Below are 21,266 nucleotides of genomic sequence, written 5' to 3' on the forward strand. Positions count from 1 at the left end.
AAATGTTGTTGTTGTTTAGTGTTAAGTGATTTTTGAATAAAAAATGTTGTGTTTAGAAAAAAATGCCTTTGTCTTTTGTTTAGCTATAAGAATGTTGGATTGATGCTCTTTCATTTCTTACTATCCCTCTCATGAACGTTGCGGCTCGAAAACCGTGTGGGGGATGTTTTCCTTCACGTCCGCGCTTTAACTTTAAGAACCGGGTTGTTCCCAGTCTAGCCATCCATTGTCGACTCATCCTCCTTAGAAGATGTGCTCCAAACTAGCTAAGCTCAACGAAGCCTACGTGAATTTGCATAGGGTCAGACACAGTCTGATACCGAAGCCAGAAGAAATAGAGAATGTGAGAATGTTAAAAATCACTGAAGACCTGATAGAAGAGCTCTTCAGAGAAGAAATGAACAGGGAGAAAGAAGAATGGACAGAGAAGTACAGACTTCAGAGACAGCAGCAACAGCAGCAACAACAGCAGCAACAGCAGCAACCTGAAGCTGACAGAGGCTTTGTCGATTGTCGTATCGACACCAAAGAATTCTTCTTCTCTTTCCGAAGAAGCAGACCTATCGCCAGAAAGTCTATCCTCAGAGGACATCGCATTCTTAGAAACTAAAAAAGAATGCCATAGCAAAAAAAAAACAAAAAACAGCCCTTTTCAGGGCTACCCAATACTCTAGAAAAGAAATAACAATCGATTTGCCAGTGTGTGTAGGTAGAGTAGTGTGAAAATAAACACTAACTCTTTCTTAAAAAATGTGAGGGTATGTGTTTGTGTGATTGTGTTTGTAAGTGATAAAGTAGGTTGGTGAGGATAGTAGATTAAAATGATGTTTGTTTTTTTGGCTGTTAGAGGTATATATTTTAGGTTAGATTGGATTGCTTTGCGTATGAGGATAGTCAATTGAAGTGATTAATAAAAATTTTACAATAGTGATGGGTAGCATAAAAAGTGAGTGAGTGTTTCTTTTAGGTCCGCGCGTTGTTGTTTTTGGTCATGATGTAGGTAACATCAATTTTATGTTTTTAGGGGATGTTTTCGTTCACGTCCGCGCATTCACTATAAATTGAAACTCGTTCGGCAGTCTAGCTACCCTTGTTGATTGATCAACACAGCCAGAAGAATGACTAGCAGAATAGTGAAACTGTTAGAACTCCAGATGCACCTGGAATATGCCAGGCGGATAGTAAACGAACTATCAGCAGAGGCTATAGTAGAAGAAGCAAGAGTAAAGAAGGAAGAGGAGGAGAAGAGAAGAGAGAGGGAAGAAGAGGAAAAGAAAAGAAAAGAGAGGATGTCGTTCAATATTCCCGAGACAGAGGATTGGGGTGTTGAAGCGAATCATCCTCCCTCTGCGCTCCCCAAAAGAAAGGTGAAAGAAGACTGGGGAAGAAGATGCGTGTGCGGCGCCAGGCCAGGAAGGTGCAACCATTAGATAGGTGCATCAGGAGTTCAAAAAACAGCCCTTTTCAGGGCTACCCAATACTCTAGAAAAGAAATAACTATTAATTTGCTAATGTGTGAAAATAAACACTAACTCTTTATTAATAGTGGAAGTGTATGTGTTTGTGTGTTTGTAAGAGCTCAGGTATGTTTGTGTGAATAGTAGATTATGGGTTTCTTAGCAAATGTGGAGAGTATAGTTAGGGTTATATTATATGAAATGAGAAAGTAGGGGGATGTTTTCCTTCACGTCCGCGCGATGTTCGGTCATCATCTAGGTAAGATCCATTTTATGTTTTAGGGGGATGTTTTCCTTCACGTACGCGCTTTTCGTATAAGAACCCACAGTATTCGTCGTTCAAACCATTCTGCAAAGAATAAAAAGAAGATGGCGTCAAACCAAATGGACAAATTACAAACCTTGCAAGACGTTTTAGACAACTTAGGAATAATGGAACATATGCTAATAAGACTCGTTGAAGACCATTATTCCTATAGTCCCCATCGTGTAAAGATGGAAATTAACAATTTAAGGAAAGCAAAGGACAAGATTAGTGGTGTCATGAAAGAGATCAAGGAGGAGAAGGAGGATGAAGAGGAAAAGATAAGAATAAGAACATGGAACGAAAAAATTGAAAAAGAAGAGGAAAATGAGAAGAGGAAGAAAGAAGAAGAGGAGGAAGAGAAGAAAGAAGAGAAGGAGAAAAAAAAGAAGAGAAAGAGTGTTGGAGATAAAATAAGAAGTTGGTGGAGGAAAAGAAGAAATTAGAAGAAGAAAACCCAAAGGCCCTTTTCAGGGCCAGCCATATTTCTCGAAAAGAGATAGCCTTTCCATTGCCTACCCCTTTTTTAAAAATTTAAAGAAAAAAATCCCATGTTCCATTCCCCTTGTCCCTAAACAAGCCCAAACTCTATTCCCATGTTAAATTCCCCTTGTCGGTAAAGTGCCCCACGATTTTTCGCCATGTTAATTCCCCTTGTCCGTAAAGTGCCCCACGATTTTTCTCCATGTTAATTTTCCATTGTCCGTAAAGTGCCCCAAGGGGTCTTGTAATGCTAATTCCCATTGTCCGTAAAGTGCCCCCCTTCACTACTCATATATTACTATTTTTATTGTCACATGCCCGTCTTAGCGTAGTCAAGATTTAATTTTTAGACGAGAAAAGGCACACGCACGTAGAAGATTTTCAGTCCTATTAATTGGACCACAAGCTTAATTGCAAAATTAGATGCTTCAAAACTCAAACAGAGAAAATGAAAACAAAAACAAATGTTTTGAAATATATGTCGTAGAGCCCTTTAACATACGACTTATTAAATCCATTTAGATATTAAAGATTGTAGGTATATATATATATACATTAGTACAACAAAAATAAAATCTATTTAGATTATAGTGATAGTAGGAATAAAGCTTAATTAGAGTGCGAATAGAAAAATTATTTGGAAATCGAACTTGATATGCATAATGTGTGACATAGTTCATAGTTCATTTACTATCACACGTTTGAGCGATCTGTTCTAAAGAGAGAACACAGACCAGAGTGAATATGGCGCGTTGGACGCACTGTATGCAAATTGGGCGCTTAAACCAGTCCCGCCCGAGCGCTTGACGAGTGGCAAGTCCCATCAATAAATATGCTAAACGCGGGTGCCCCAACCTGAGCCAGCAATGGACACGCGGTTATAATAGCAGCAGATGAGGTTAACCGATGATGTCTTAAACAGGACATGGGAAGAGTGTTCATTTTCAAAAAGTCGCAGAGGCCTTTTACAGCACTTCTCCAAATTGTTAGGCGATAGCAGAGGCCGGACATTTGTAATAAGGAATGGTAGCTTCAACGCGCTCATGCAAGACTATCACGCCATCGTGTCTGTAAAGCATGATCTGGAAGCCATCGCCATAACATTTCTTAATAAAAAGGGCACTTATGGTGCACGTTTACGATAAAGATGCTGAAATGGTTACCACACTGGTGATGACCTGTTTTAGTACCGACGCGGTTGTGATAATGCTAAGCGATGATATCGAGCAGGTGTTTGCCCAAGCTAATGATCATATACCTAGGAACATCGAAAATTACATACGCGAGGTTCGGACATTACCCCTGCAAAGCGCTTGCTTTAGATTGTCGCGGTCAAAGTTCCATTGACACCACCATGGGCTGTTATACACGTGAATAACACTGACAGTCGCTATTTCGAATGGCTTATTCTGTCTGCTCTGTACACATCAGCCAATATAAATTTTGACCGGCAAGGTAAGTATCACCAACACATGAGTGAGCTTGACTTAACAAACGTTGACTTTATTGTTAGTGGAAATTGCTATTTTTGAACGCATGAACAAAACTAACGTGGCCAATGTTTCTTGTTAGAAGAAAGGTCTCTACCCTTTGCGTATTGGCGATCACCTATTGTTCATGTGACTTGTCGACCCTGCAGACGCCGGCGAAGCCTAGACAGCAGTAAAGATCCACTACGTCTGGATAAAAGACCTAACCAGCATAGTGTACAAACAAATCAAATCAAGCAATAAAAAGCACATGTGTTGCCGGTACCTCCACATCTTCAGCATGTATCATTAAAGGAGAAAGACAACAACATCCTAGCCTTCCAGACCCAATATCGTCAGATGTGTGTTCCATAAATCATCTAACTGGACTCTTAAGCTCTTAATGGTCCGGTTGAAGGTCCTGCCAACAATTCCGATGACACCATCATGTGAACAATTGCTGATCAGGTCCCATTTAGTTTTCGCTATGTAATTGTCCCCTGTCATAGAGTATCCAAAGAGGCAGTGTTACATAGAGGCAACATCCATCTTTTATCTGTGTTTGGTAAACATTTATACTTTGTCAATAAAGCTTTCTTAGTACCACGTTATTTAATTACACGGTTATGTTCACTAAGAGGACTGTCGTTAACGTCTGGCATAAACCCTTATTTACAGCTTGAAAAATATACATTGTCGTTTGTAAATGTTTAATTGTTGTTTTTGTATGCTTTTTGCTGCTTTTGTTTTCGTATTTTAGTTACTATTGTAAATATATATTCATCGCGCTTTGTTAAATTATATATAAGGAGTAAAATAGTTTAGGCAAACTGCTTCAATTTCAAACCTAAAGCCATGCCATTCAGAACACATGGAACGAATACTAAAAAGTTATCTATAACATAGTACGAATATTCTGTTTCTATTTATGACATGAAATTTATTTACATTTAGCCATTTGGCCAGCTAGTATATACATGCAGATTTAAGTTTTTACAAACATTGATACGACACGTTTAATACATATAGTAAACAAAAGCATCGCATGCACAAACGTTGAAGAACTACTAAAGATATAAAGTTGCGTATAAATACACACATTTCCATGCACACTCACACATGCAAACATATATTTACTATACCTCACATTCACTCCACACGCACGAAAGCACACACACAGACACACACACACACACACACACACACAATACGCATATAGAGATACACACACGCACATAAACATAACTGCATTTATGTGTACATAGTGTATGTTAGGAATTAAGTTGACAGCACATTAATCTGTGGTCTGTAAAATACACCGTAATATGTGTTTTCAACCAAATGCGTGCACTTAAATACAAGCTCTTTCGGGAGAACACAAGAAACGTGTCATCAGTATATTAGCAGTATTGAAAATGCTTTTCTTAGTAGTATCATTAGAACAATATGCATGAAATATGCTATTAACAAACATATTAAACAATGAAATAGAGATGAGATGAAAGTAATTGTGGACTTGAAAAATAATAATAATAATAATAACAAGAATAATAAATGGATAAATAATGATATAATCAAAAAATGCACAAGCAAGGTACACGCATCAAGTTACGCAGTCAATGCATTTTGCTCAACAGCTATGGAAGTAGAGATAATAAGAGATGGGTCTCTGTCTGACCCCTACGTATCCCGTTAAATGTAAGACCCGTCAAAATTAAAAATTCGTGGTCCACTTAATATAACATTTGTCACATTGAAGTGCTGCATACTACTGTATAAAACAGGCCAGCTTGTAGGACAGCTGACTTGTTTCGAACTTGCATACAGCATCGTGACTTTTATGTAATCAACCCAGGTTTTGGGACATTATTTTGCGCTGAGAACTCAAGACAGACATTGAATTGATTTTTTTTTTTTAAAGACACACACACACACACAATTTATAAACAAGAGTTGCCCTTAAATATGACCATTTGCAAATTTCATGAAGGGACACATTTTCAATTTAGCTTTCATGTACCCGTTAAATGGAATCAATTAATCCTACATGATGTGACGATAACCTCGACACTCGCAAAAATTTTGATAAGCGTTCGTTTTATTGAAATCAATTTTATTGGAATGAATGTTACCTATATACTCATTCTGCATTCCAACATAATAAAAGAAAACTTAAAACTTCTGGTTTATTATCGGCTGACATGTAAGATAAACAAATTCGCAAGGCCGGAAAGTGGCGTTAAATCTCACCAGCTGGCAACGCAATACAGCTATGGTTATCTCCCTGAGTGCAATTTTACGCTCAGGTACAAACAAAAATTTGTGCAAAACTGTAAGGTAGACACAATATCTTTGAGTATCTCCAAATCAACATAAAATTTGTCATGATTCAGACAATATTTTTAAGCTCACTTAAAAACGAAGCAATAATTGTAAGGTATATTATACATTTTGCTTCTTTACTTATGTGGAACAGAGACGGACAAGGCTCATCGGTTAGGTCAGGCAAAGCCTCTTTTCCTAAAATATTTTCTTCATCGGTTTTGAAAGGTCAGAGTCACAGTATTTTCATCAAGATAATAATTATGTAAAGTCCTGATAGATTTAGTGTTTAATGCAGAACTGAAGTATACTTAAAGAAAATTGATTCCTGCAAAATGACGTACGTACGTTCGTCGTGTCATGTATCATCGTTCTTTCTATCCTTCCACGTGATCATATGGGCCCAGAGTGGCTTTGTGGTCTAAGGCGCTCGCCTTTACATTTTATTGACCTCTCACTTCTGACCGCGTGGAATCGAGTCTCGCCTCGACCAACGTATGTATGTGTGACAGCTTACAAGTAGTATAAAAGGAGGGAGTGAGATGACTGCATGGATGACTTCATCTGTGTTAAAAGGTTTGAGTCACATTATTTTCATCCAGATAATAATTATGTAAAGTCCTGATATATTTTCTTTTTAATGCAGAACTGAAGTATACTTAAAGGAAATTGATTCCTGCTTTATTTTCATTCTTAGGTACCTCGTCATGACTAAATGAAGAATTTGCGAATACCAAATTTTCTTCGACATGACGTTGGACGTGTCTTGTATCATCGTTCTTTCTATCCTTCTACATGCTCATATGGGGCCCAGGGTGGCTTTGTGGTCTAAGGCGCTCGCCTTTACAGTTTATTGACCTCTCACTTCTCGCCTCGACCAACGTATGTATGTGTGACAGCTTGCAAGTAATTTCCCGTGGTATGTGGTTCTTTACCGGTTCTTTCCCTACCAAACCAACCACATGATCATAAAATGAGGGAGAAGGATGACTGCATGGATGATGGATATATAGTTGAATACATAGATGTGGTATATGTATCTGAATTGATGATGAACGTAGGAATCGATATATGGATGGATGATGGAGTTGTGAATGATGTCTGGATGGATGATGGATGAGTTAATAGATAGATGTCTGGATGGAAGTTACATTCGTTTAAGATGTTTTGTAGATATATTGGTTCAAAACATATGTAAGTGACCTCGTTACGGTAGAGCATCAATCACCTAACAATTGTTGTATATTCGATAACCACTGTACCAATTGTCCCCTCCTACGAAAAGATTCATTCTTTCCGGAATAGTAAAACTGGATTAATTTTAATAAACATCAGTTCATTAAAAACCATTTCACTGTTTTGAAAATATATTTTTAATTCGTAAGAATTAAATAAAAATTCATTTCACGAATTCAAATCAAACAAAACTAATCGAAGAATTGGATATAAAGTGGTAAGAAAATGATTATGCAAAACAAGCACCTACACCTATACTTTTGTATTTGAGAGTAATTACTGCATTTGACAAAATGAAAAACATATTACTGTCCCTGGCAAGCAAAGCTAATAAATGTAAAACCATCATCAGCTTGTTTTGGAATTATGCCTGAACAATGTTAATGGAACTTGTCTTCACACACATCACAAAGAATTCATGTAAGGTTAGTCTTTGCATCCTCACTCGTGCTTGGATCGTTTGATTGTGGTTCTGCACATCGACAAGCAGCATAAAATATTTTGCCTGTGACCTATATGTGTTGCTTTGGTTCTATTTTCCTATCATGTGTCTTTCTCGTATCTCAGATTCATCTGTATTCCTTTCTTCCATTCGGCCTGTCTTTCTCTTCTTAGTCTTATCTTTTTCAGCGTCTCTTTTTCTCGTTCCTTTCTTCTTTTCTCGTCTCCATATGTCTTTTTCCTCTGAAGTTACAGTTTTATTTCATCTTCTGTTATACCCATAATTAAGTAGCAGTGTTTCTTTTTGCAGATAGTGTCTTCACTGGAGCAGGACAGAGGGCAGCTGCCAGTTGCTGTGATATTAACAATTTTAGCATCAGCGGATTTATTCCACAAGCTGTACAAAATTTATATGTTTATGTAATGGCTGTAGACAGAGGTTGTGTTCCCGTTTTGCGAATATTCCGCTGATTCTGCCAGTTGATGGCTCTTCACTTACTGACCTTTGTCAAAAGAATTAGTGTTGAAGCGAATAATGTCAATCATTCTGAATGCTTCTTTTGCAGGTGACCATAACTGGTCTATGACAACATTTAAGGATTTGAGCTTAATATTTTCATGAACTATAACTTCATATAAACCATTTCTGACAAGTCAAACCTAAATATACTCTCTTTTATCTTCACTCATTTCTTTTCAATTATTAGTAATAGTGTGTGCAGGGATTACTGCCACTGGGTAATTTGAAAACAATGACTACTCGCCATATCAAGGCCTTGACATTGCTTCATATTTGTTATAGACACTGCATAAAAACAATATTAAAACAATACAATACAGTGGTGCACTTAAAGGATCTATTTGGAAGCAAATGTATGGTACACATATCAGAAATACTCAAATCCATTTGAAGCAATTTATTCATATTAATATAATGTGATGAGGATAATAAGGTCTGTCGAAGGTTTACATTAAGTGACGTATCTAATCTTCACTGACATATGTAAATGATTGGCATCCCCCCCAAGTAAGCAGCTGGAAAATATACTCATACGGGCAACATTGTTTGAAACTTTGCTTATATGACTTACTTTTATCATGTTTTTGCACAAGACTGTCAAACTTTGCGTTCCTGTTCATGCTGCAAAATCAGAAACTGAAATTCCCTTGCGTTCAGGAAATAAACTATAACCATGGCGACAACTGGTTCGTGGCAACAATTGGTCTGCAACCAGTAGTTATGGTCAAACCAAACTATACAGAGGATCTCAAAAGTGTAATGATATATTATTGAATTTATGAAATGATTTGAACAATGTTCAGCTTTTGTGAGCCCTGCCGAGCAAACTCTGAACGTTGTTCAACGAATTTCATAACATTTAATATTACATCATTACCCATTTGAGATTCTTTTTATCACATAGTTTTTATTTTAATGGAAATTATTTACAGCGAAAGAAGAAGCAATAATTTCGTTCATTCTGACTGAGATAGGGCACCTTTTCATTTGTTGTGCGTAAAAATAGTCATAAACGAAGTTGAGCAAATATTAACATAGATTGTTTTTTTTTATACAAATTATAAATCAAAGATCAAGTGTCATCTGAATAAACAGAACATTTTCACAGACAATTTACAACAATGTATGTCCAATGTGATGTCAAATTATTTGATGCAGTATCATGTAGGGTACAGTAGACGATCCATGTTTGTACAAAAACACATAGCTGCGATATTCACGTGAAAGGAGGATTACTGAATAGAGAGGTTTCAATATTTACTTTAATGTTGTTTTTGTGGACATTTTTTGATTTGGAACAATAGACTACAGAAGATATACATAAATTTTATTTTGATTCGGAAGCGCATCACGTATTTACCGCGTAAATATGCTGCGGTTCGATAAAGTTCTGTCAGTTGGGAGACCGGCTTATGCCCACATTCTTCTGTGAACTGTGTTGAGTTTATTTACAGTTAACAGTTAAACTACGCTTGTTCATATGGTGGATTCCATGTTACAGGGATAAAGCTGACCTCCACCCCCTCACCCGCTATCAGTTGCGCAATATCCTTAGTTTTACTTGTTGTTCTTTTGTTGTGGTTTTACGCCATTTTTCATAGCATGATATGCTAAACATTATGAAAGGAGCGTTGGGCTATGTTGGCCGTATACCGATAGCCGTGATCATTTTTCCCAATTCCCTTTCAGGATTCAAGTTTTAAAAAAGCCGCCAAAATGTATATGGTAATAGTGAAAACAAAAAGCTCCAGTAGGCGGTGTAATGAAACATTTCCCACGGTCTCTGCCAATCAGTAAAAATGAATACTGTGGGCTTTTTGAGCCAATCAGAATAATATAAAATGATATTTTAATATGTTGTAATATAAAAAGTATGAAACTGCCCATGCTATAGTAAAAGTGTGATAAATATAGTAATGGACCAAGACATATTAATTATCAAAACAAGACCGGAATTACTATTCATATAAAACAGTACTGGGCAAACAAAACAAAAAGTAATGAGCAAAGAGGACATAGCGTAAAAAGCAAACAAGACAAGTAATAATAATCAAACAAAACATGTAATAATATTCAAACAAGAAATATTCATGAGCAAACAATACATAGAGACATTCAGGATCAGTGTAACGTCAAGACTGTTGACACATTATTAGATTCAAAGCTACTGGCATATTAACAAATTCAAGATTAGAACTCATTTAAAATACTCTATATTTTAGGACTTGTGATAGAATATTTAAAACTACTTGGCATTTACTTCATAATACTGTAAGTAGCTTTTCAATTTTCACCTTGTATTGTGCGGAAATAAATTATTTATTGAATCTTACAAAACTTGCTGTTTTTCATTTCTTCTTTATTACTTAGTTTAAGACCTAGCAGTAACAGAGGGAAATCACGCGAAGTTTTCCCAGAGTTAACAATGACATAACAATAGTGCGATGGGAAAAATATATAAATCAATTATTTACTGATTGCTGATTGATTCATTTATTATTATTTAATGGCACGACAAATCATGAAAGGATGTATCGTGCCTCGGAACTTGAAGTAAAGTTTTTTCTTAGCGGTAAACCACAGTGGCTAACCTGACCTGCTATGTGCAGGATTCAAGCCTGCATTTTTAAGGTTGCGAGTCTGACCGACAACTACCTGCTGTAGGAATCAACATTTAATGTGCGATTATTATATAATCATAAAGATGTTATGAGAAATCACTGCGGCTTTTAATTGAAAGACAACTCGGTAGTAGTCTTTACTAATCCGTCTTAAATTAAATTATTTTATAAAAAAAGTGGCCCGATGCCGCTCACCTAGCTTACGTTAATGAAAGGTATGTCATTTTGTTTTCTATTTTTGGTTTTCTAAGTGTTCATATATATGGAAACTAACCAGGTATTTTGAAATATCACCTGATCTGTTGATTCGGAATCAAATATGTCCAATAATGCTATAATACACAATGACTAAATTCATAATATAACTATTTTGCGAGAACCTTTTGTGGTACGTTTAGAAACTGTTTGTGATCAAATTACGTGTTCTGATATACACTGCAAGGGTTGCAGGAAGATCGATTACTCCGATGCCTATCTCCTCATTAAAATGCTACTAAACCGATCGAAATAGTTAATGCCTTAAATTATTGAACCCAATTGTTATCCAAATGTAGCACCAACAAGGGTTTAAGGACTTCCACTTTGAAAAGGTATGAGTTTGATTTTCCAGCATTCCGGTAGTTGCGAAAAATGTTGTGACAATACATTCGTCTCTTTAATGGTCTGAGCCAGTGAAATTTGATTGCGTGTATGTATGCAATAGCGCTTGTGTAAAAGACGTCAGCTCCAACGCTAGCTGAATCACAATCTCTTGGGGATCTTACATTCTTCATAAAAACAGTCTTTCTTTGGAAGCACAAATAAACAAAACATTGGTCAATATCGAGTGAATAATATATTTCCCTAAGCTGGTGAAAACGAGTGGGAAAATGCGCCTTAAAATACTAGAGTTTTTCACCCACGACAGGAAATATATCCGTTATTCACCCAGAACAAGCACATTTTATAAATTTTGTTTTATGTACTAATATGCTGGCTTCATAAACCGTTTAACAAAATGACGTACCCGGTTTCTATGGTAATATCAGCTGTTTATTGTTTATGTTCTGCTGTACATATTCACAATGAAAATGAGCTGTAACATACCTTTCTTTTCTAACTCAAGGTGAAAAGCATATAAAAAATTAAATATACTGTTAGATTCGAACCTGGTAATTATGCCTGAAAGTTTGCTATGTTTACCATTAAGCCAATCAGTTGACACCATCGCGGATGAAAATCTATAATCATAATGAATCATAAATATAAAAATAAAATCTCTTGGAAAATAGAGTTATTAACTTACTAGTGTACAATAACATGAGCTATTTTCTCTTTTTGTATTGGAAATTCTGACAAGTATTGAATCATTAGTATATATTTAGAGACAGTTGCCATCATATCTTTTGTTTTGAGAAAGAAAAAAAATAATGACAATTATCTCTAGAAAACTGAAACCTTTCACGTTACAAAATAAGGTTTAAAAACATAAAAGCCAGTTAATTGTATATTAGGGTGCCATTCACGTTTTTGCTATAGATCAATATGTATCTCAGTACTATATAAAAAGTGACAAATGCATACTCATTCACATTTATATGAGTTTCAATGCCTACACTCTACACATTATGAATCAAAACTACTAAATGTGAAACAATAAATGAAAGAAGTCTTTACATTCTCTTGGTTACTATGGTTGAAAATATAAAAACAGGATTCATGGAATACATGGGTATAAAGCAGAATATAAAGTACATGGATCCATGCACCTTCCCCGCAGGAAAAGAATCCTGATACAAATTCTTCTGTCAACATCCTCAAGTGCATTTTGGTAATTACAATCCAGGTCTTTACAAGTAAAGCAAACATTAAGATTGAGATATTTACGGATATGCTTTCATATGATGATGACATTGTTATTCATACGAGTCTCGGTGGAAAAATAAAATTGAAAAGGTTAACGTTTGATCTTTGTCTTACGATAGTGACCAATAACACGACTACTTTCTTCCATGTAATAAGTTTACTTATGGTTTACACATCTTAGAATTGTATTTTATATTAATAATAAGACGATAATCCTAAGACGGCAACTAAACAATACAATATTCTATGATAAGCATGGAGAACGGGCGCTTTCTAAGCTGCCAAAGATTACGAACGACGCTCCATATATCGATTAAGCGCCAGTTTCATATTGTTCACAAGTAAACCCATATGCTATGGCACCTTTCAAGACTGGACATTCATCAGAGTTTATCAAAGCTATCTTCACACCAAGACTTTCAAGTTTGGGCAAAATAAGGATTTTTAGCATATCATAATCAGAGAAGTCTCCAGTCAAAACAAGAAACGAATTCCTTTGTATTCCCCCAGACATCTGATGTTCCTTCACGTGACCGACAATGGCATTTGTTACACGGGAAAAAATTCCTTTGAACAGGCTTTCGTCTATATCAAGCTTAATACTTGCCACTTTTATCTTTGTATAATACTCAGAATCTTCCACACACTCTCTGAAGGATTTGAAAAAGCTCTTTCTGCAGAGTTCATCAAAGATCTTGACTGGAAACTTAAAAAAAACATATATGTTATCAGTGTATATTTATAAAATCAAAGAAAAAAGGTTAAAAAGAAACATTATTGCAAGACCAATGTATAAAGAAATATGAACGTTTTGCCTGGGATACTATTGCAACATTTCTACAATGGATAAAAGAACGAAGTCCAACAGCCATATAAAACAATGGCGGTTCATAGATGATGTATCGAATAAAATTCCCATCAGTAACATTCCAAACAATAAAATTTATATCATTTATTGCAATAAATAAGGTCAATGTCAAGAAAATTATTGATTGATTGAACTGATTTATAATGCAACAAGTGTGCTTGTAACCTTGGATATAATATAATTATCAGAAACCTTTTTTTACTAGAAAGAAACAAATTACTCTTAAATTCACGTTGTTCCCTTGGTCAGGTCTGATACTTTTTCCCCTCACTTCGATCGTTGTGCACAAGTCATTGTAGAAAGTTGGATATTCCCGCTTAAACTGCTCGACTAGGTCCATCCCGAGAATGATTGTAAGAGTCTGCATGAATCCATCGCTCAGAGACTTAGTACCCCAAGGACCACTGACTGTTTTATAGGCTCCAGTGACTGTACCTATGGACTTTTTCTCGTGAAATGTAAGTTCACCCTTTGCCTCTTGTGACGGAAAATAACATGAACGGGTAATACTACATGTTTTAATCAAATATGTGATCGCCATGCCAGGAAATGAATGGATCAGCATGACAACGAACACAATTTAAAAAAGAAATACAATGAATTATAAGGCAGATTATCATCCATCATTAATAGCTCTATCAAGCTTCCAATACATTTATCTTTTGTACAGTATTCAGAGCCTTTCACGCTTTCCCTGTAGGATATAAAAACTATTAATGTGTCAGACTATTAATTCTCTAAATACGTTCCGTCAAAAATCTATGTTCAATGAATTATTTTCCATAAAGATGGACTGAATCAAAAGTTATTTCAAATGATAGTAACTGACGTACATAATTACTGAAACAAAGAAAATCTATTCAGTACCTGTTAAATTTGCGATCACAACGATGCTTCCAACAGGTGCATCAGCAACGTTTAAATCTTTCCACAGTTTGTTGATTTTACAGTACTGGTTGATGGCCTCGGATTCAAGGACAATGGTTATCCGTTCTTCTTTAAGACCAGCCTGAAATATGCAGTATGTATGTATGTATGTATGTATGTATGATTGTCTGTCTGTCTGTATGTATGTATGTATGTATCCATTTATGTATGTATGTATATATGTACGTATATGTATATGTATATTTATGTGCTTTTAACGGCATCTCGGCACGAGAACGTCTATAAAGCGATAATCAGAAGTAAAGTTCTAGAAATGCAAAACCAGAAATGACGTAAATAACTTTATCAAGAAAAATCCTACAAGATAAATGTGAATATAAAGTGCTACTAGATTACAAACGGTAAAGATGTTAAAATAATGTTCTTTCTAGGTGTAACTAATGCTTTGGGTAAATATTCCAACAAGCGACATCAACTATCATTTGGTCTTGCAAAAGTTTCAAGGACTCGACGAAGAGAGTCTTGTTGTTCTTTGAGAGTGAAATGTTTATTGCAATCTTCAGGTTTAACAGATTAGACATTTATTGTAATCTTTTAAATTCAGGATTTTGTTTGCACGTCCAAAGTTTTAAGGATAATTATATTGGCAGTTTTTTCGAAAGTGTTCCTTTTGATGTATTTATCTCTGGTAGGGACATCATTATTGTATCAGAGTTGTAAGTGTATTTTATACACTTTTTATTTTTATTTGTTTCTATTTTGTGCAAATTATGTTTCCAATCATATACAATTTAACAGAGGACCCACATTTTCTTATGTCTCTCTCTTTCCCTGTACGAAGATCTTCACCTCGGTATAGGGAGTATACTTTCAGACCATTTCCGGATGACATCTTTGAGTGCATCAATCAACCAGATTGTCAAACTATCCAATCTAATTAGAAAAGGATCTGAAACATTTTTCAACCTGCATTGATAAATTCCCATCTCTGAGCCATTGAAGAGTCGAAATGTTACCTTAGATAGGTATTGTAAAGTCGTCATTGCCACATTGGTTGTCGCCAACGTTCCGAGGGAGGCTAAGTAAAATAGACGGATCGCAGATAGTCAGACTTAACGATGTGTTCAACATGTAGCAGGATGCAGGTTGGTATACGAGACGTATCATATAAAATGAATATATTTTGATTTGAAAGAAAGGTTTCTTTTTCTATTCATCGTTTATATCTTTGCAGAAGCAAAATGCACTGTGACCATTAAGGCTGCCAAGAAGAGAAAAAGGTACTAGGCTCTGTTCAATAAATTGACCAATATGAGAGTGACTGGAATATATTAATACACAAACTATAGCCTGAATGAGGCATTGAGATAAATTTGGCGAGAGTAGTTTTGTCATATATGAAGATACATATTCATCAAGCGTCCTTGTCAGCATTTATCGAAGGCTGTAGCTGGTTATGAATTTGCATGGATTAACTCGATCTCATTATTTTTAAGAAGGTCTCTTCCTGAAGGCAGACAGATGTTGTGTCACGTTCTTTAAGTAGAATTACTGCATCAGCATTTTGCTTTAAATCGCTTTACTATGGTGCTAAAATGTTTATAGAAATAGAATCACAGGGCGATTTGGAGTCTGCCTAGTTGTGCTGTTATAGGAGTCGTCCGTGTCCATACTCGCAAACATTACATCCTTGTTAAAGAGCTTGTGATGAACTTCGAATCCTTTCTGATGTTTTAAGCTCGTTTGGTCCCTCTTTATTTAGGTTTGCAACGAACATTTTCACTGGAGCCAGCAGCCTCGTGTTCGTTTGCTGTCCCAATCTAACTTATTTCCCGCCTATATATATGGGGTCCTTATGTATCACACTGGGTATATGACTACTGGAGATTCTTTGGTGAGCGGGACATAACTGACATAAATAAATATCATCACATTCTAGGAATTGGAGAAGAAAATAAATGAGATAGAGTGAAATATAGAGAGCAAGATATGTGAAAACAAATTGTAAAATTTATATACATTTTTGGGGTGAAAGATGTATGTACATTTTACAGACTGAATATACTTTTCTTCCACAGAAAGTTTTGAGAAAGGTCATTCTGTACATTGTGACAGAGTAGTTCATCCCTGACCGAAATATATCTGTGCAAGGCATCCCAATGAAAATAAATATTTTAGCTTTTGCCGTGTGCTTCCGTCATTTTTTGATTGTCAAATTAACTAATGTTAAATGACTTACGAAAACACTTATACATACAAAATAATGAAGTAGTATGTATTTGGTTTGTTTGTTAATTGTTAAAATATAGTAGTAGATTATACGAGGGAGTATTGTCACGACTCTAGGTCGTAAAATAACAGAATGGAAGTGAAAATAACAATTTAAGTAAAATTCAACAAACAATTCATGTCTCTTGAATACATAGTGAAATTTCAATAGACACAGGTTTGACAATTAAATTCCAAATTAATCTCAAATGTCCTATCACAAATCCAAAGCTACAGGATGTTCCGAAGGAATTCCAAAAGTCTTGAAAATCCTGATGTACCATTGATGTAATCCATAATGTTTTAGAATGAATTACCAAAAGTCCCAGAATAGTATGTTAATCCAGCATATGAAGGCGTAGTGATAATGAATGACATACGTAAAGAATTCATATAAATAATATTTAAACACAACTCGAAATGATTAAACAAACAAATAGTAGAATAGAAATGAATAATCTGTTTACCATACCTCTATGTATGCATCGTGCTCTTGACATACAATGCAATATTATGTGCTGGAAAACTCATGAAGAATTCACTACTTCATAAACATAGTTAGGCTTTGGACTCAAATTGTTGTAAACATGTAAACAATGATGACATAATCAGGTTGCAAAAACTCAATCCAAAACTCTTAGTCAAGCACACAATATAAAATAAATAAACCATCAACAAGAATCAAAATGTGAAGGCAGAACATACACTGGGGATAAATAGATATTAATAGATTTTTCAAATACGCAACAGTAGCATAGCCATTTGATGACAAATTTAAAATTTAATACTGATGCCATGAAATATTTGCTGTTGTTTACCAAGCCTCGTTCTATGAGAAACTGTACTTCTATGACACGAGAAAATCACTTCTCTGAGAGATGTGCATTCCGGATAGAGATGTACAACGATACGCATAACAGAATGAAGTGGAACAATCATCAAAATCGCTTTCAAGGAAGCCATGGAGAAAACTTAGGCTTTTTTAATGGTTTTAAATCAAGGCTGTTACCCCGTTCGGGGCACAGCAGGATTGAGGCTTAGCATGCAAGGATATCGCGAATGAACTAGGTCAGATTTTTTGTTCTATCCAGCAAGAAGTTAGTTAAGTATATTTCGCAATTATTCAGCAATATGTAAAATAAAAGCCATTAGATTAAATTAATTTCATTAATATGTACCGATGTAACTCACATCTAAAAAACCGAAATTCTCAAGAAAGCGGTAACAATTTAACTACAAACTTTTTCTTAACAGTTAGAAGAATTCTAATCACCTGTCACGTCGCATTAAGTTATGTTCCTTTGATTGTTATCTTTCACTAGTTGAAATAATATCACCAAAAATAAAGAGAAAAATATTTCAAAAAAGCAGATAATTATAGTAAGCTCAGTGCAAGCCCATACGTATCCATATTTATGACAAGGTTTCATGTCCTAATTTAATTAAGTACAACCTTCTAACCTTGCCGGATACCGCGGCGTTGTTCAAACACAAACTGCCTGCATAAAAGCTACGCTGTTTTGTACGTTGTAGGATCGATATCGAGGTTTCTTTTGTTCTTTCTATTTAGTATAAATATACAAAGTATCTCAATACATTAAAGTATCTTGTAATATAGAGAGTCTCTACATGCTGCTAACATTTAATTTAAGTTATCCGGATGCATATGCATTCAGTGTTGATATCACTGCTCCTTACCGCATGCCGTTAGTATTTCATTGTCTCTAGATGGGAGCGAGGTGACACACATTTGAGGGGGTAAGGCCCCGGAAAGTAATTGTTGGTTGTAAAATATAATGTTTGATATCTTAACAACAATCAATGCTGGTTTTGTATTTTTGTATAAATGACCTTATTCTTCATGCGCAGAGACTATGCTTCTTCTGAATCCTTCAACATTAACCGTGGATCACCTACTCAAGATACGTTTTGAGTACTTAAGTGGGGATTCGGACACAGGTAAAATAGTAATAGTCTTGTTTTAATGAAAGTCTTCCAGTTGCAAAAGTAGACAAACTCGTTTGTTATTGGAATTTGAGGTTGTTCAAAAAACGTGATTTTTTTAGACATTTAAAAAAATTTAAAACAAAGTATACAGTATAAAGATGCAGACTAAAAGACTGTAAGATTTATATTTGGTGTTATTGATGCTAGAGTTAATGCATATGAATTTGATCCAGTCACAGCAGCGATCTTGCATGAAACGATGAAATTACCCTGCGCGTTGTATGGTTGCGAAACCTGCATAATAATTAGGCTACAAAATATACTTATATTAAAGGGAGGCCTTTTCTTTGTGCAATACGCACATACACATATAAATATCAAGATATTCTGGAACTGACGTTTATAGGTGATTTACCTTTAAAGTTCAGCATATTTACAAAACAAGTAAATTTGATTTAAGTGAGTTTATAGAATCATTCACCCTTTAATATAAATAAACCTGACTGGTAACGTGTTGATACATACAAAGTGTGTACATCGTATGAAACTGATTTGAAATGTAGACCATTTAAAGACACTAGATTGACAATAGATTCCAAAAGCTATTGCATGATATTAGTTTAATTCCATCCGTAATATGGGAAGTAGCTAGAAAATTTCCACTCTCCATTAGGAATTATTGCCTCTATTTTGACATAACTTTAGCGGTGGACAAGGCTGTTTCTACTCATTGTCAAACCATTTGTATTTTTGTGTTTGATCCTTTAATAATGGTTTGAAGCTTTCTAACACGAAACCGTTATAGTTTTTGGTGCCATGTTGTTTACATACATTTAGTTGTGCCGTGAATATTCATTTAGAAATGATGACCCATGATTTCCTAGTTCTTTCTAGAATGTATCACATTATATATTTAATCTTTCATGTATTACCACGGCTGACTCCATGTGGAAAGGGTATCTCAGAAATGCTATGTTATTTATTTCAAATTCATACTCTGAGCGTACCGACTTTAACTTGCGTACTTTCATCTTCCAGCTCATCTTAGTCTTTAAGGTATATAACAATGAAGCGATTATTTATATTTACCTAACCGTATAAATGTACTCGATGTGACTCTTTCATTCAGCTTTGCTAATATGGGTACTTGGTGTTTGATATCTGATATTTTCTTTTCTCAGATTGATGCTAATTTTACTGAGTACCTACCATTACAGCCGCGTCTGACAGTAATCGGATACTGGCCCTCTCACCCCAATTTGCAGGTGCCGTGAAAACAAAGTGAGTCTCTCGCATCAGGTCATACACACCTCGTTGACGGTAGAGATTCTCTAAATGATTCAATTCGTGGGATATGTAAATCTTCAGGATATATATGGCTGTTATCGGAAGGTTATCTTGATCCCGTAGGATGAGCTCAATATTATCGTCCTGCAATTAATACATAATGGATATTGTCGATTAGAATACTGAAAAGAAAAAGGTCAAATGAAAAGAAGTTCTTCTCAAATGTGGAATTTGCGGACAGAGTAATTGGTACTCCACATATTAGAATCGCATAAATTTCTTTGCGATTGTATGCATTATTAGGATACAGAATTTTTTCTAAATGATGTGGCACAATAACATTTTTCTGCCTATAATATTTATGATATATATACCTAAATACCCTTCCTATGTCTCTCTCTCTCTCTCTCTCTCTCTCTCTCTCTCTCTATATATATATATATATATATATATATATATATATACCCTTCCTATGTCTCTCTCTCTCTCTCTCTCTCTCTCTCTCTCTCTCTCTCTATATATATATATATATATATATAATACTCACATGAAGTAGCATTCATTTTAGAGATTCTCGTTAGCTTGGCTTGTTGTTGGTAAAATATGTAGCCAAGTGTGTACGTGTGTGGTGGAGGGACGGGTAGGTAAATAGGGGAAGGGTTTTTAAGACGACGTCCCCATTTGTAACTTAAATTTAGTACACCACAGATCATTTATAATGTGCGATGGTGCTACAAGAATCTAAACAAATTTATAGTTGCTGCTCTCTCTCTCTCTCTATCACACACAGACACACACACACTATATATATATATATATATATATATATATATATATATATATATATATATATATATATATATTACCTGCTGTTCTAGTTGTAAATAAAAATCTCTAAAAAAATGCCATTCCTTTTCCATGGAATTATCGCAAAGTTGTTTATATTCTTCTTCTGCTTCGTTGCCAACATAGTTTAAGTTCATAGACTGATCAATCAATACACAAGCCGAGTCATGCATAGTCCGAACCCCATTTGGACCCTCAAACGTCACACCTAATACCTTATTAGGATCTTCTTCAAATTGGTTTCTGAACTGGATTGCCATGGATGTTTTGTTTCGCCCTATATGCAACGCAGCCACACAGGTAACTGCAATGTGATGGCTGAATGTTAGTTTCAAAGCGACGTTTTGGAAGTTTATTTTATTATTTTCAATATACTTCTGAAAATAGCCATTGCAAAAGTTTTAAATTTCGGATCCCCATAAGAATGAACACAAGAAGGTTTTATATAGATGATGCGCTTGCTA

The 21,266-nt window shown here is 35.2% G+C and overlaps 1 protein-coding gene across 4 annotated transcripts in view; it reads right to left on the reverse strand.

Annotated features, from left to right (window-relative positions):
- Window positions 1-8,614: 8,614 nt before the first annotated feature.
- Window positions 8,615-21,266, reverse strand: part of LOC149771338 (uncharacterized) — a 47,055-nt gene continuing 34,403 nt past the window's right edge. For all 4 annotated transcript variants that reach the window (XM_089948604.1, XM_089948602.1, XM_089948603.1 and 1 more), the window contains 5 exons: window positions 20,823-21,106; window positions 19,879-20,100; window positions 14,434-14,575; window positions 13,787-14,043; window positions 8,615-13,404 (listed from right to left, as the gene is read on the reverse strand). In XM_089948604.1, coding sequence (XP_089804730.1) covers window positions 13,012-13,404; window positions 13,787-14,043; window positions 14,434-14,575; window positions 19,879-20,100; window positions 20,823-21,106 — 1,298 coding nt within the window. In that variant the 3' untranslated portion in view covers window positions 8,615-13,011. The remainder of the gene's footprint in view (window positions 13,405-13,786; window positions 14,044-14,433; window positions 14,576-19,878; window positions 20,101-20,822; window positions 21,107-21,266) is intronic.

Source organism: Sinohyriopsis cumingii, unplaced genomic scaffold (assembly GCF_028554795.1).
Source record: "Sinohyriopsis cumingii isolate HCF-2022 unplaced genomic scaffold, ASM2855479v2 utg001944l, whole genome shotgun sequence".
NCBI classification, from domain to species: domain Eukaryota; kingdom Metazoa; phylum Mollusca; class Bivalvia; order Unionida; family Unionidae; genus Sinohyriopsis; species Sinohyriopsis cumingii.